Genomic DNA, 13993 nt, shown 5'->3' with positions numbered 1-13993 from the left:
ATGGAGAGAGCAGAGAGAATTAGAGTTGACCCGTTGGGAAGAAGAAGATAACATCTGTGGATATGAAGAAGAAGATACCTTGAAGGTAAATTGTAACAGGGAAATGAGGATAATGGGGGAGAATGTAGAAGAGAAGAACAGATGTTTTTGATATGAGCTTAATTGGAATTCTTTGAAATATGAGAGGATTGATGGATGGGGGAAGGGGAGATGGGTCAGAAGTGATGGGTTCTCCAGTATATTTTTTTAATTTAATTTATCCTACTCGAAATTCTTTAATTTAATTTATCCTTCTCGAAATTCTTTAATTTAATTTATCCTTCTCGAAATTCTTCCACCACCACTTTCACAGTTCGGTTTTATAATCCTTCCCCCAATCCTATCTTGCCATTATGATTCTCAATTTTTTTTTTTTTTGTTCCCCCCCCCCCCCCCCCTACCTGGTCTGTCGCCTCGTGAGGGGCTTGATCAGGTCTCTAGTGTATAGTTTTGATTTTTTTTTTTAGTCAATAAATTAAATTAAATATTTTTAATTGAAAGCGTCTTGGATACTGGGAGCAGGGGGTACTGTATGACGAATTCAAAAGTTTCGTATTATCTCTAATAGACAGGCACTCCTGCGTAATTTTGGAATATTGGGTTATGTCTTGGAGCATAGCATCTTTTGGTTTTTTGAAAGTTTTGAAAGTTTTGAGCAGCATCTGAAGTTGATTGAAAAATTGAACTCATTTTGAAATCAGAAATTTGCTGCGAAGTTTCATAAATGAGGTTTACGATCTACCCAAACTTTTGAAACAAAATTTTCAGAAATTTCAGAATTTTTTTTTGGTAAAAAACACATCCCGTGTTCAATGAAATGTGCCCGACTCCTTAGTACTTTAGTTGAATTAAGAATTTTTGAACTGAAATTTCAGATGACACCATAGAACCATGATTTCCTTATTTGAAGACATTTGGGAATGTTACAAATAATAATTTCCAAATATTGAAGTGCGAACTCGAATCAAAATTAATAGTATATGTAGAACTGATACTAATCAAAAATTAATAGTATATGTAGAACTGATACTAATCAAAAATTAATAGTATATGTAGAACTGATACTAATCAAAACCGACTAAAATATGGTTAAATGTTATTTGAAAGTCATTAGACCTGAACTAGATGGTTCTGATTCGTATCAGTTTAATTTTTTCGGTTTTATTCTTGAGAATTCGTTTTTTCCTCCAAAAAATATTATTTGACTGACACTACTCCCCAAATTTTCAAAATAATAGAAAAATTGCATGCTCTAAACTGTTTAGTCTTCGTATAAAAAAACGAAACAAATCATTCAAATGCTCAAAAAATGTTCGAAAAATCTATTCCTTTTGTTTCAAGAAGAACGTATAAAACGAATGAAAGTTGTTGTCTTTTCTCAAGGGACCTCTAGAACTTGGAAGGTTTCCTCCTCCCGGACACTTTGATTTAATTGAATGTTTCTTTTTTTCTCAAAGAAAACAAAATACACTTGAAAATAGAGTCTCTGATACACAAGAAATCTGATATCTGTACTCATTTTCGAATTTTAGCAAATCAGAAGAGAAGGAAGAAGAAGAAGAAGAGATCGTTTTCACTTTAAAATCATAATAAATTATGTGAAAAAGAAAGTGACTTTCTCCCGTCAGTTTTCTTTTTTTTTCAAAGTTATCGGATTGAATCTGAACGGAGACGAATGAAAAATCAAGATAACGTGTAGAAAATGAATGGACAGGGTTTGTTTTTGGAGGGGAGATTCACAGTTGAGTGTTACTTTTCATGTTGCGTTCGGACATTTTAGGGGGATTTCAGATTGCCTCTATGTTTTTGAAATTTCTAGAATTTGAAAGAAGAAACATTGAGCATATGAACGATGAGGCCAGGGCTTCCAATGCAGCTGCGCTCTATTGACAAGAATGGTACATTTTTTGAGTCACGGTGAACATTCGAATTTATATAGCCGGTATAGTATGCATATAAGTTCGAATATTCGCCGTGACGTAAAAATATACCACTCTTGTCAATAGAGCGTGTCTGCATTGGCAACTATGGCCTCATCGTGCACATACACTCTTTATAAAAAATAATTTTCAGTAGTTGAGTATTTCGCCCCAGCATGTTGCTTCAACTTGCTTCAAATTGGAACGTTCCTGATTACATAAATCACGAATATTTTTCAAGAAAATAACATTTCTAGTTCCGATCTCCCTGAAGGAAAACGTTCTGAAGTCAATGTTTTCGATCTGAAAACCAGCGACGATCGACAAAACTGAGTAGCTGCCAACGGTCAAGTTTAGAAAAAGTACGGTATAACTTTTCTGGAAGAGTCCGCACGAAAAAGTTGTGAACTACAAAAATGAAGATCTAGACTTTTGGAATTTGAATATCTAGATTTCGTTTTAATTTGGACAATCTGGAGCATCAAGACGATGTCTCAAAGTAGATCCAGACTAAAAATGTTTTCGAAAGCTAAATTTATTGGATTTTTCCTGGTTTTCAGAATGTTGTCAGATGTTCTAAAATTTTCAGAAAGTTCACTGTTTCTAAGAATTCAATATGATGTTTTTCAAAACAACTTGCTTTGCGAAAATATAATTTCAGTAAAGAAAAGTCAGAAGACTTGAAGGAAAAATGTTTGAAAAAATTCAAGTTTTCATTTTTTAAATTTCACGGAATCTATAATTTCAGATAGTTTTCAGAGGTTTGGAAAACATGATAATCAGTTACAGAATTACAACTAACATACATATAATGTCGATTTTCACACCAGTCACAAAACTGTGAAGCTTTGAAAAAAACAGAACAAAAACGAGTATTTCGTAGAATTTGACTATTAAAGTTCAAAGATTCCCGAGAATTGTAGTAAATCTTAAAAAGATGTCCCTGATAAACACTTGAAAAGAGACACTCCAGGAAGCCTAATCGTTCAATTAGAAAAAAGGGAAAGAAAAAAGAAATAAACCTGAATCGAAAAACGGAATTTCTCTTGACCATGAGCTCGACAAATATTAGAGGATTGATAAAGAGAGATTTGTGATTTCTTCTCCTTTCTCATTTGTTTGAACGTACGTATAGTACTGACAAGAAGGGAAAAGAAACCGGGCTTCGGAGGGGATATTAGACGGATTTGCGAGAATTGCGTGCCGGTGAGATGATATGGGAACTGAGAAAAGGACAACACATGTTGACAAACAATCCACGGAAGACTGAGACAAAAACTAGAAGACCTTGAAACAGTACTCTCTCTGAAAGAGAGAGATATATCGAGAATATGTTTGAAGTGTGTGTTGTTGTTGCATTCCCCCTTCCTCTCTCGGTTCGTTTCGGACCGATGCGTACAGATATATAAATGTATAAATGTACAATTTATTCATAATACCTCTGTTGGGTATTACCGCCATTCAATATGTGTGGTTTATTGTGAGTCAGTTGGAGAGGTTGGGGACGGGAGACCAACTTTTTGAGGAGGCTTATAAGCTTCGATGAATAGGGAGGTACAGTATTCAAATTGAATAGAAAGAAATGATGAATAAGGTTGAAATAGGTTTGGGAAACGGGACGGGGGACTATTGTAGGTTTTTGATTCTAGATCAGAGTTTGTAACTGCGCTCTGTCGAACAAAAAAATGGGATCTCGCTTTATTAGCTCGGTACAGTTGCGCTCCATCGAAATACTCTTGAAAAATGGAAACGTCTTCCGGGATGCTGGGAACTCGGACGAATTCAAAAGTTCTGTCTTATCTCTAATAGACAGACACTCCTGTCTAAATTTAGCAGATTGAGTTATCAGCTCGCCAGAGCTCCTATAACTGCGCTCCACGGCAATGCCCTTAAGAAATGTCTCTTTTTCTCCGAGTCTCTCTATTTCGCATACAATTTTCTTCGGTTTCGATAGAGCGCGGTTGTAAGAAGCGTGCTGTGCTAATAACGCAGTTGTAAAGTTGAGATGTGATGCAAACATGCTCCATTGTTAAGGTTCATCCCCTAAAATGATTCATTTGAATTTACTGTTCGATTTGAATTTACGCTCCAGCGAAATCTAACAATTTTTTGAAGCAGTGTTATGAACTGTCGAGGAGTTACAATTTTGGTTTAGACTTACCGATTCAAAAACTGTCAAAAACTTAGAAAAAGCTTAAAATCAAGAAACTTCAAGAATTTAGCAATGGAGCGCATTTGCATAGACATGTTTTTGACCACCGTGACACTGTTAATTGGCAGTTTCCATGGCCGTCTTGAGAATTTAAATTTTACTAATTTTTCGAAATTTTCAAAGAACTCGACAACTCAAACATGAAAGGAAATTGAGTGGAAATGAAAAAAAACGCAAAAAAAACTTGTTAGACGGATTTCGGTAGAGCGCGGTTGTAAATCTTGAATCGTGATAGAAGTTTTCAGAAGTTTCAATAAAATTTCGATGCGAATTTGGAGCACCTAAATGTTTCGAAAAACCCAAAAAGCTCCAGGAAACAAGAAAGAATAAGGAAACTGCAACATTGCTAAACATCTGATTTATTTTCTATTTTTAACTCAAGAATAGTCAAAAGGAGCGGAAGAAATCCTTTCTTCTCTTTTTTTGTTGTTTCCGACTAATTAGCCAACGGAAAGTTGTCTCTCTCCTCTTTCAAGTTCTTGCGGCAACACTCTTCCGCCTCCTCCTCCGTTTTTCCAAAATTTCGGAGCAATACACAGAAAATGAGAATCTTGTCTTTCCGTCCGATGCCAGTCAACATACTGTTTTTTTTTGAGGAAAGAAACAGAAAACGAAACGAGATGGAAGGAAGAAAAGAGAAACGGTAGTAGTGTCTTAAGCAGTGTTTGACAAGGATACTACTACTGGTTGCATGAAGTATGTACTTGAGAGATTTACGGATGAAAGAAAAATGAGGATAAAGAGGGGAAGGGGAGGATAACGAGATATAGATGATGATGAAGTAAATAAAACGGTATGGCATTGGAACTGAAAATTTGTAGTAGTTGGTAGATTTGACCGGATGTCCACGCTTTTCATTGTCCGACTGCCTAACTCATCTTGCCGTTACGGTAGCTTGAAACTTAGACTTTGAAAAGGAGCTTCATTCAGCAAAAATGTTAAGTGCAGTGATGAGTATGATTTCATTTTCAAAAGTTGCACACGGTCAAAATTGAGAAAAAAACTAAGCAATTCCTGGCTCAGAACTGGGTGAACATTTCAATAGGCTTCTCCAACTGAACGCTTACATACATACATATCATCGTAATCTCCTAAATTTTACGAATCTAATCTTCAAGATCCTCGATTTTGAGAGAAATTTGAACGTGGATTCAGAATCCCCTCGTTTTCATCATTCTATCAAAATCTGATTCTTCTTATTCCCCTATTCTAGATTTCAAACAATGTTTGAGACTATACTCTGAGACTTCATTACTTCTGTTTCCTGGTCAATTATTGAAACTTTTATGAGACGACGACCTTCAGATGATGGCAATATTTCAGGGAACAATAACTCTATAGGATGATTTGGTGCAGAGAAGTTATCAATTACAAAAATGTAGATCTAAGTTCAGACAATACGAAAAATTGAAATTGGAAGTTATGGGACAAAAATTGACACCGTGACGTAGTTTAGAAGATGATGGTTTGCAACACAACACAAAACATATTGGATCGTTTTCAGAACTCAAAAAATTAAAACTTCAAAGTTTGTTCTACGACTTATTTTTATCATTCCCACTCCTCAGATTCTATAACTCTCACAACAATAAGGCCCAAAATTTATTTGGTTCCCCCCCCCATACGGTAGCTAGGATGGAATGAAACATGAATATGCAATAACATGTTCATCATCATTAGCCCCATTGTCTTCTCCTCTTCTTCCTATTATTTCTTGCTCTCTCTTTCTCTCCTTTTTCTATTCCCGAATGTTTACCCAAATGTGTGACACAATTTGGTGGAAGAGCAAGATGGGAAGGAGAGAAAGAAATAATTAAAACATATAAACGAAAAGACAATGGAAGAAGAGTTCAAAAATGACGTGGAGTAAATAAGCAAATAATTGAATGATGAGGAGTTGAGTGGGGGACGGGGAACGGCAAAAACTGGAACAGTGACTCGAAATTCACTGCGTATCAAAATTGAGTCGCTGCTCAACAAACCCCAATTGGTTGGAGGCTATGTGAAGCTGAGGTGGAAATGACAGTTTATAAAATTTTCAGTTGGCAGAAAAAAGCGAAAATGATATTTAGATATTTCAGCACTTTTTAGAGATCCTTGACTGCTAATTTCTCGCCTGGCAAAGCCAAACCGTTCTATTTGAGCCCCTCCACAAAAACTGATAATAGGTTTAGAAAAATGCGAATGTGGCTCGTGATAATCAGCTAGAAGACAATAAGGGGAACAGTTGACCCCGAGAGAGAGAGAGGGAACACAGATGGACCCTCCCCGTTCGCGGGAGAGCTCTTCGCTTCCCGGCTCTCTCTCTCTCTCTCCCTCTCTCTCTTTCCCGTTCGCACCGCCTGTTTGTGTCCGTATGTATATATGTTTGAACTATTTTGCTGCAACCTCCCATTGAGCAAAAGCATTGGAGAGAGAGAGAGCTCCAAATAAACAATAAAATGAGACGGTATGAATACGGCAAAAACAATAGAAAAGGTACTGTTTCCTTTTGATTTTGGGAGAAGAAGTGATGTTTCGATGGTGGGACGCGTCATTGCCGCACCAGATTCATGTCTCGTTGTGAATTGATAAGTTATTTTTGTGGACATCCGGATAGACAGAGTCACAGAAATTGCTGAAAAAGGAGAAAAATAACTGTCAATATTACAAATAGGTCTACCGTTTGTCTCCGATGATGACAGGGTAGATTGCTGTGGGAATTTTCAGTGAAAACCTCTAATAGTGGTGCCCCCCAACAAAGCCTATTCTACTCGGTTATTCTTTTTCCCCCAAAAGGGATATCAAAAAATGGCCAACAGAAAAAATATAGCTGAATATTTATAAAATATTTCTTTAGTTGGAAAAAATTTGATAGCTCTCAAGGAAGTTGAGATATTGTTCACCAAACTCTTGCTACTGGTAGCACCTCTATTAGAAGTTTACGGTAATAAAGTTAATTTTGTCAAGGTTTATACAATCTGAGAAGGCAAAATTCTGAAATTTCTATTGTTATTAATAAATGCTTTTTTTCAAATTTTATTGAATCTTCAATCTGAGAACCAACTTGTTTAAAAATGTTGCTCTTTTCTCGCTTCTACGAGTTTCCCCTTGTTTACCGGCGGGCTCAAAAGAGACGCTGCTACAGTAATCAATCATATTCTCTAAGTGACAGGTGGGACAAATACAATAATTACTAGCCAACTGTCTTGGGTTTTCAATCATTCTGGTTAATGCAGAATTTTGGTCATTTTGATATATTGGCGGTCAGTCTGTCACAACTGTGCTCTACCGAAATCTGCTGGAAAATATAATTCAGGTGGAGCACACTTGTGAAAACTGGGACGTGAGATTGGAGTAAGCTCCAGGGAACGTCATACTCAGAAAATAAGGGAACAGAAGATTATTTGATGAGAATGTGAGAATCCAATTGAAAATTGGGTTCCGGAACGTTTTGAAACCAGGAAATCTCGAAAATAAAAGTGAAACAATCATGTGAAAAATGAAGCATTTTCTGTCCAATATTACTAACTCGGCACAGTTTTTACAACTGCGCTCCACCGAAACGCCTTTGAAAAATGTCTCTTTTTCTCTGAGTCTCTCAATTTCGCACGCAATTTTCTTCGGTTTCGGTAGAGCGCGGTTGTAAAAAGCGTGCCGTGCTAATAGAGAATTTGAAAAAGTGTCATGGCTTACTATTAGAAACGTCTAGTTTCGAAATATCTCGTGTCGACATATCTGGTCTCCAAATATTCCGGTTTTGAAACGTCCCGGAGCCAGAATTTCAAGAAGTACAAAGTAATTCTGACTCTCTGTCCGCCTATAATCGTCTTCCAAACAACAAGTTCTGAATTCTGAAAAAAAAAGCATTCTGGAAATGGTTCCATGACGTGTCGAAATGATCAAATTCGAAAAATCCCGTACGAAAAAAATAATTTTAAAAAAAGAAAAGAAAAAACGTGACTTTTTATTCCTTCACTTCTTTCGTTGCAAAAAAAAGTATTTCTATCTTTTATCGCCACGTGCATATTTTACGAATTCTCTGGTGTATCACTAAAATGGCGTCTTCTGATAAAGATGTTGGTTTTTGATTCAAATATTGATCTATCTGAAACTCTGTTATTTTCAGGAAAATCAAAAATTATACGATATTCTTTTAAAATATGGATTAACACGGTTTGATCCCTCGTTTGAACAGAACCAAATCGTCTCGATAAAACGATTTGAAGTTTGCTGTAAAGTAGATTTGCCACCGAGAAGAGATTATAACAAAGAATCTATGAATGTTGATACTTCTGATCTCATGGACGTGCTGAAGATCATCACTAGGTCTGGATACTCGTTCTTTACTCGGTCGAAACCCTTTGATTTCTTCAAGGAAGACTACTCGTTCAAGTGAGTCAGAAGATTTCAGGTTCTTTTTTTCGGTTTCCACTTCATGTTTTCAGGTTCTCCCAAACTTCGGTGACATATGATGATTCCATCAGAGTCACTGTACAGTTTGCTACTACGAAGTCGGGAAACGTGACTATGAAGGTGGGTTTTTTTTTCAAGAATATCCAGAAAGCTCGTTTCATTTTATAGGGATTCATGAAATCCATGACTAAAACTCTGAATGGAATTCTGATCAGAGATGTACTTGAAGCAGAGTGTATCTTCTCGACTCGTCCATTCACAAGAATTAATCTAACAGATGTAAGATTTTTTCTGAAATTTTTTTAAAAACCTACTTCTTTTCAGAATTCCTCTCGTGATCTGATTGAGAGCAGCTTGACTGCTGCTACTTCGTCTGCTTCTGTTCAAGTAATTGGTCAAGTTTCAGAAGGAATCCATGATAATATTGAGATCATTTCGAATCCAAAACGAGTAGAAAAGACAAGAGGCACTGTGATCATGAATACTGAGACACCGAGTGAAGATTCTGATATAATTATTATCCCAATTTCGACTCCGACTGCTAATTCCAAGTCTGTAACTTCTGAATCTTGTGTAACCACCGTCGTTCGTAACAATAACAATATTCCAGCAGAAAATCAGACTCGCAAGGTGAGAAGGGTGTCATATTTTGAATAGCCATAACTTCCACTTATTCAATTTGTTATTTTAGGAAGTAAATCGGATCAGTCAAGGCAAAAAACAGAACATGACCACTGGACGATCCCGTGGTACTGGAAATGAGTCTTCGACGACTACTGTTTGTGATGAGGGCACCGTAGCAGATGGAAGAGCGGAAAGAGGAGACAGCCAGATATCGAATGAAACAAGGGTTTGGAGATTTAGATGAAATCTTAAATTGAACTTCTCTTTTTCAGGAAAAAACTGTCGTTTCCAGAAAAAGAATGCGAGTGATGAATTGCGGGGATGGATTTACAGAACCCTTTGGAACGAATGAATTCTCTGTTGTGAATGTGATCGACAAACACGCGTGTAGTGAGCCGAGTCGGGTTTTTGCTAGAATTTTGCGAAGTTCTGGGTAGGAAAAACAAGAAATCTAATAAAAATCAGTCAAAACTTGTAGGGTAAAAGGACGTTTCGAGCTTCACGATGTCAGAAAACTTCCCTTCAAACAGGTCAAAATTATGTATGGTTTCAAGGTATTTGAAGAGGATGACATCAAAATGTTGAATGAGAAGATTGGTGAAGGTTTCGATTGGAGGAACTCTTTTTCGGAAGAAGTTATGGTAAGGACTTCAATGAAGTTTTTGAATTTTCAAGCCATATTTCAGGGTGGTGCTCATTGGTTCTTTTGGAGAAAAATATCAGTCGAGGAAGTGGTGAATGCATTCGCGATGAATCTTTTGTGGGATTATTAGAACTCAAAAAATGGGATAATACTCTTTTAATTGTAGACACGGAATCGATAACTCTATTCGCATGCCATATTCGATTTGTGACGTCGTTGAAGAGGATATACGGAAACTGTTGAGACAAAAACCAGATGCTGGAAAAATCTTGGTGAAGAAACTCAAAGAAGTAGGTTTTTCATCTCCATAATTCATACTAATATACCTTTTTCTTCAGAAGATGTTTCATTCGACAGCAAAACATTTTGAGAAGATGTTGTGATTATAGTTTTCAGAATCCATATCGATTGAACATCCATTTGATTCCTTTCCTAGTGATTTTCTAATAAATATAATTAGTTATATTTTCAAAAACTATCTACAGAAGTCACAATATGAAACAGAAGATTTTCTGAATTTGCAGTTTCTAGTAGAAAATCGCATACTTTGAGAGTGTGCTCCGACGTAACGAATCGTCTTAAACTTCTAGCTGTTAATAAAATTTGTAGATCAAAAGGAGATAATCGTTTTTGTAGTCAGCAACTTTTTTGTGTTCCTCTTTTTTTCAACCTTGCTGTAAAGAGGATTAGGCGGCTAAAAATCCTGAAAATATTGATTTTTCAAAAAGAAAAAAGAATGCAATTTAAACGTGACATGTTCGACGGAGACACTGTTTAAATCAAACGAAAAAAAGAAATATTGACGTGGCTTTGAACTTTATTTGTTAGTCGACGTGGCAAAATAAACCAGGGCATCTTGATAAGGATGGCTATAAAAGAAGGATGATTCAGTGAATATCGTCAGTCTTCAACTTTTCTCCCTCTTCTCACTCTTCTTGTTTTGATGCCCGGCTTCAAGATGAGGATTCCATATGATTCGACAAGGACGGATGTACTCGTTGATGGTGACATTGCTAGAGGTTGGTTTGCTCTCGTGAATTCTTCATGAGATGTTGTTCCCCGCCACATGGCTCCTGGAGGAAACGTAGTATTTCAAGATAGAACCCGTAGAATCCGTTGGACTCTTTCCCATTGTCATAAGATGGAAACATATCGAATTGATCGGTTGAATCGACGTGAAGGACTTTGCCGCATTTATCTGAATCTCAGGTGATAGTGAGGTTTTGATACCGTACCTCGATTCCGTTGATCTAGTCGAGATGATTGTCCCAATCTCCTCTCTAATCAGTTGGACTCTTTCCCATTGTCATAAGATGGAAACATATCGAATTGATCGGTTGAATCGACGTGAAGGACTTTGCCGCATTTATCTGAATCTCAGGTGATTGTGAGGTTTTGATACCGTACCTCGATTCCGTTGATCTAGTCGAGATGATTGTCCCAATCTCCTCTCTAATCAGTTGGACTCTTTCCCATTGTTATACGATAGAAACATCGAATTGATTGGTTGAATCGACGTGCAGGACTTTGCCGCATTTATCTGAATCTCAGGTGATTGTGAGGTTTTGATACCGTACCTCGATTCCGTTGATCTAGTCGAGATGATTGTCCCAATCTCCTCTCTAATCAGTTGGACTCTTTCTCATTGTTATACGATGGAAACATATCGAATTGATCGGTTGAATCGACGTGCAGGACTTTGCCGCATTTATCTGAATCTCAGGTGATTGTGAGGTTTTGATACCGTACCTCGATTCCGTTGATCTAGTCGAGATGATTGTCCCAATCTCCTCTCTAATCAGTTGGACTCTTTCTCATTGTTATACGATGGAAACATCGAATTGATCGGTTGAATCGACGTGCAGGACTTTGCCGCATTTATCTGAATCTCAGGTGATAGTGAGGTTTTGATACCGTACCTCGATTCCGTTGATCTAGTCGAGATGATTGTCCCAATCTCTTCTCTAATCAGTTGGACTCTCTCTCATTGTTATACGATGGAAACATCGAATTGATCGGTTGAATCGACGTGCAGGACTTTGCCGCATTTATCTGAATCTCAGGTGATAGTGAGGTTTTGATACCGTACCTCGATTCCGTTGATCTAGTCGAGATGATTGTCCCAATCTCTTCTCTAATCAGTTGGACTCTCTCTCATTGTTATACGATGGAAACATCGAATTGATCGGTTGAATCGACGTGCAGGACTTTGCCGCATTTATCTGAATCTCAGGTGATTGTGAGGTTTTGATACCGTACCTCGATTCCGTTGATCTAGTCGAGATGATTGTCCCAATCTCCTCTCTAATCAGTTGGACTCTTTCTCATTGTTATACGATGGAAACATCGAATTGATTGGTTGAATCGACGTGCAGGACTTTGCCGCATTTATCTGAATCTCAGGTGATAGTGAGGTTTTGATACCGTACCTCGATTCCGTTGATCTAGTCGAGATGATTGTCCCAATCTCCTCTCTAATCAGTTGGACTCTTTCTCATTGTTATACGATGGAAACATATCGAATTGATTGGTTGAATCGACGTGCAGGACTTTGCCGCATTTATCTGAATCTCAGGTGATTGTGAGGTTTTGATACCGTACCTCGATTCCGTTGATCTAGTCGAGATGATTGTCCCAATCTCCTCTCTAATCAGTTGGACTCTTTCTCATTGTTATACGATGGAAACATATCGAATTGATCGGTTGAATCGACGTGCAGGACTTTGCCGCATTTATCTGAATCTCAGGTGATTGTGAGGTTTTGATACCGTACCTCGATTCCGTTGATCTAGTCGAGATGATTGTCCCAATCTCCTCTCTAATCAGTTGGACTCTTTCTCATTGTTATACGATGGAAACATATCGAATTGATTGGTTGAATCGACGTGCAGGACTTTGCCGCATTTATCTGAATCTCAGGTGATTGTGAGGTTTTGATACCGTACCTCGATTCCGTTGATCTAGTCGAGATGATTGTCCCAATCTCCTCTCTAATCAGTTGGACTCTTTCTCATTGTTATACGATGGAAACATATCGAATTGATCGGTTGAATCGACGTGCAGGACTTTGCCGCATTTATCTGAATCTCAGGTGATAGTGAGGTTTTGATACCGTACCTCGATTCCGTTGATCTAGTCGAGATGATTGTCCCAATCTCCTCTCTAATCAGTTGGACTCTTTCTCATTGTTATACGATGGAAACATCGAATTGATCGGTTGAATCGACGTGCAGGACTTTGCCGCATTTATCTGAATCTCAGGTGATTGTGAGGTTTTGATACCGTACCTCGATTCCGTTGATCTAGTCGAGATGATTGTCTCGATCTTCTTTCTAATCAGTTGGACTCTTTCTCATTGTTATACGATGGAAACATATCGAATTGATCGGTTGAATCGACGTGCAGGACTTTGCCGCATTTATCTGAATCTCAGGTGATAGTGAGGTTTTGATACCGTACCTCGATTCCGTTGATCTAGTCGAGATGATTGTCCCAATCTCCTCTCTAATCAGTTGGACTCTTTCTCATTGTTATACGATGGAAACATATAGAATTGATCGGTTGAATCGACGTGCAGGACTTTGCCGCATTTATCTGAATCTCAGGTGATTGTGAGGTTTTGATACCGTACCTCGATTCCGTTGATCTAGTCGAGATGATTGTCCCAATCTCCTCTCTAATCAGTTGGACTCTTTCCCATTGTTATACGATAGAAACATCGAATTGATTGGTTGAATCGACGTGCAGGACTTTGCCGCATTTATCTGAATCTCAGGTGATTGTGAGGTTTTGATACCGTACCTCGATTCCGTTGATCTAGTCGAGATGATTGTCCCAATCTCCTCTCTAATCAGTTGGACTCTTTCTCATTGTTATACGATGGAAACATATCGAATTGATCGGTTGAATCGACGTGCAGGACTTTGCCGCATTTATCTGAATCTCAGGTGATTGTGAGGTTTTGATACCGTACCTCGATTCCGTTGATCTAGTCGAGATGATTGTCTCGATCTTCTTTCTAATCAGTTGGACTCTTTCTCATTGTTATACGATGGAAACATATCGAATTGATCGGTTGAATCGACGTGCAGGACTTTGCCGCATTTATCTGAATCTCAGGTGATAGTGAGGTTTTGATACCGTACCTCGATTCCGTTGATC

General features: G+C 37.8%; 1 protein-coding gene across 1 annotated transcript; it reads left to right on the top strand.

The window, feature by feature from the left end:
• Window positions 1–8207: 8207 nt before the first annotated feature.
• GCK72_000645 (uncharacterized protein) lies at window positions 8208–10215 on the top strand (the record flags this gene model as incomplete). The annotated part of the gene is made up of 11 exons (XM_003109115.2): window positions 8208–8228; window positions 8279–8544; window positions 8598–8685; window positions 8734–8844; window positions 8890–9195; window positions 9257–9415; window positions 9462–9622; window positions 9668–9830; window positions 9876–9949; window positions 9999–10122; window positions 10171–10215. 11 exons carry the CDS (start codon window positions 8208–8210, stop codon window positions 10213–10215), a joined length of 1518 nt encoding a protein of 505 aa, XP_003109163.2.
• Window positions 10216–13993: the final 3778 nt, after the last annotated feature.

The sequence above is a fragment of the Caenorhabditis remanei genome, chromosome I (genome assembly GCF_010183535.1).
Source record: "Caenorhabditis remanei strain PX506 chromosome I, whole genome shotgun sequence".
Taxonomy (NCBI): Eukaryota; Metazoa; Nematoda; class Chromadorea; order Rhabditida; family Rhabditidae; genus Caenorhabditis; species Caenorhabditis remanei.
The sequence above is the reverse complement of the archived record's forward strand: the minus strand, read 5'-3'. Positions and strand labels throughout refer to the sequence as shown.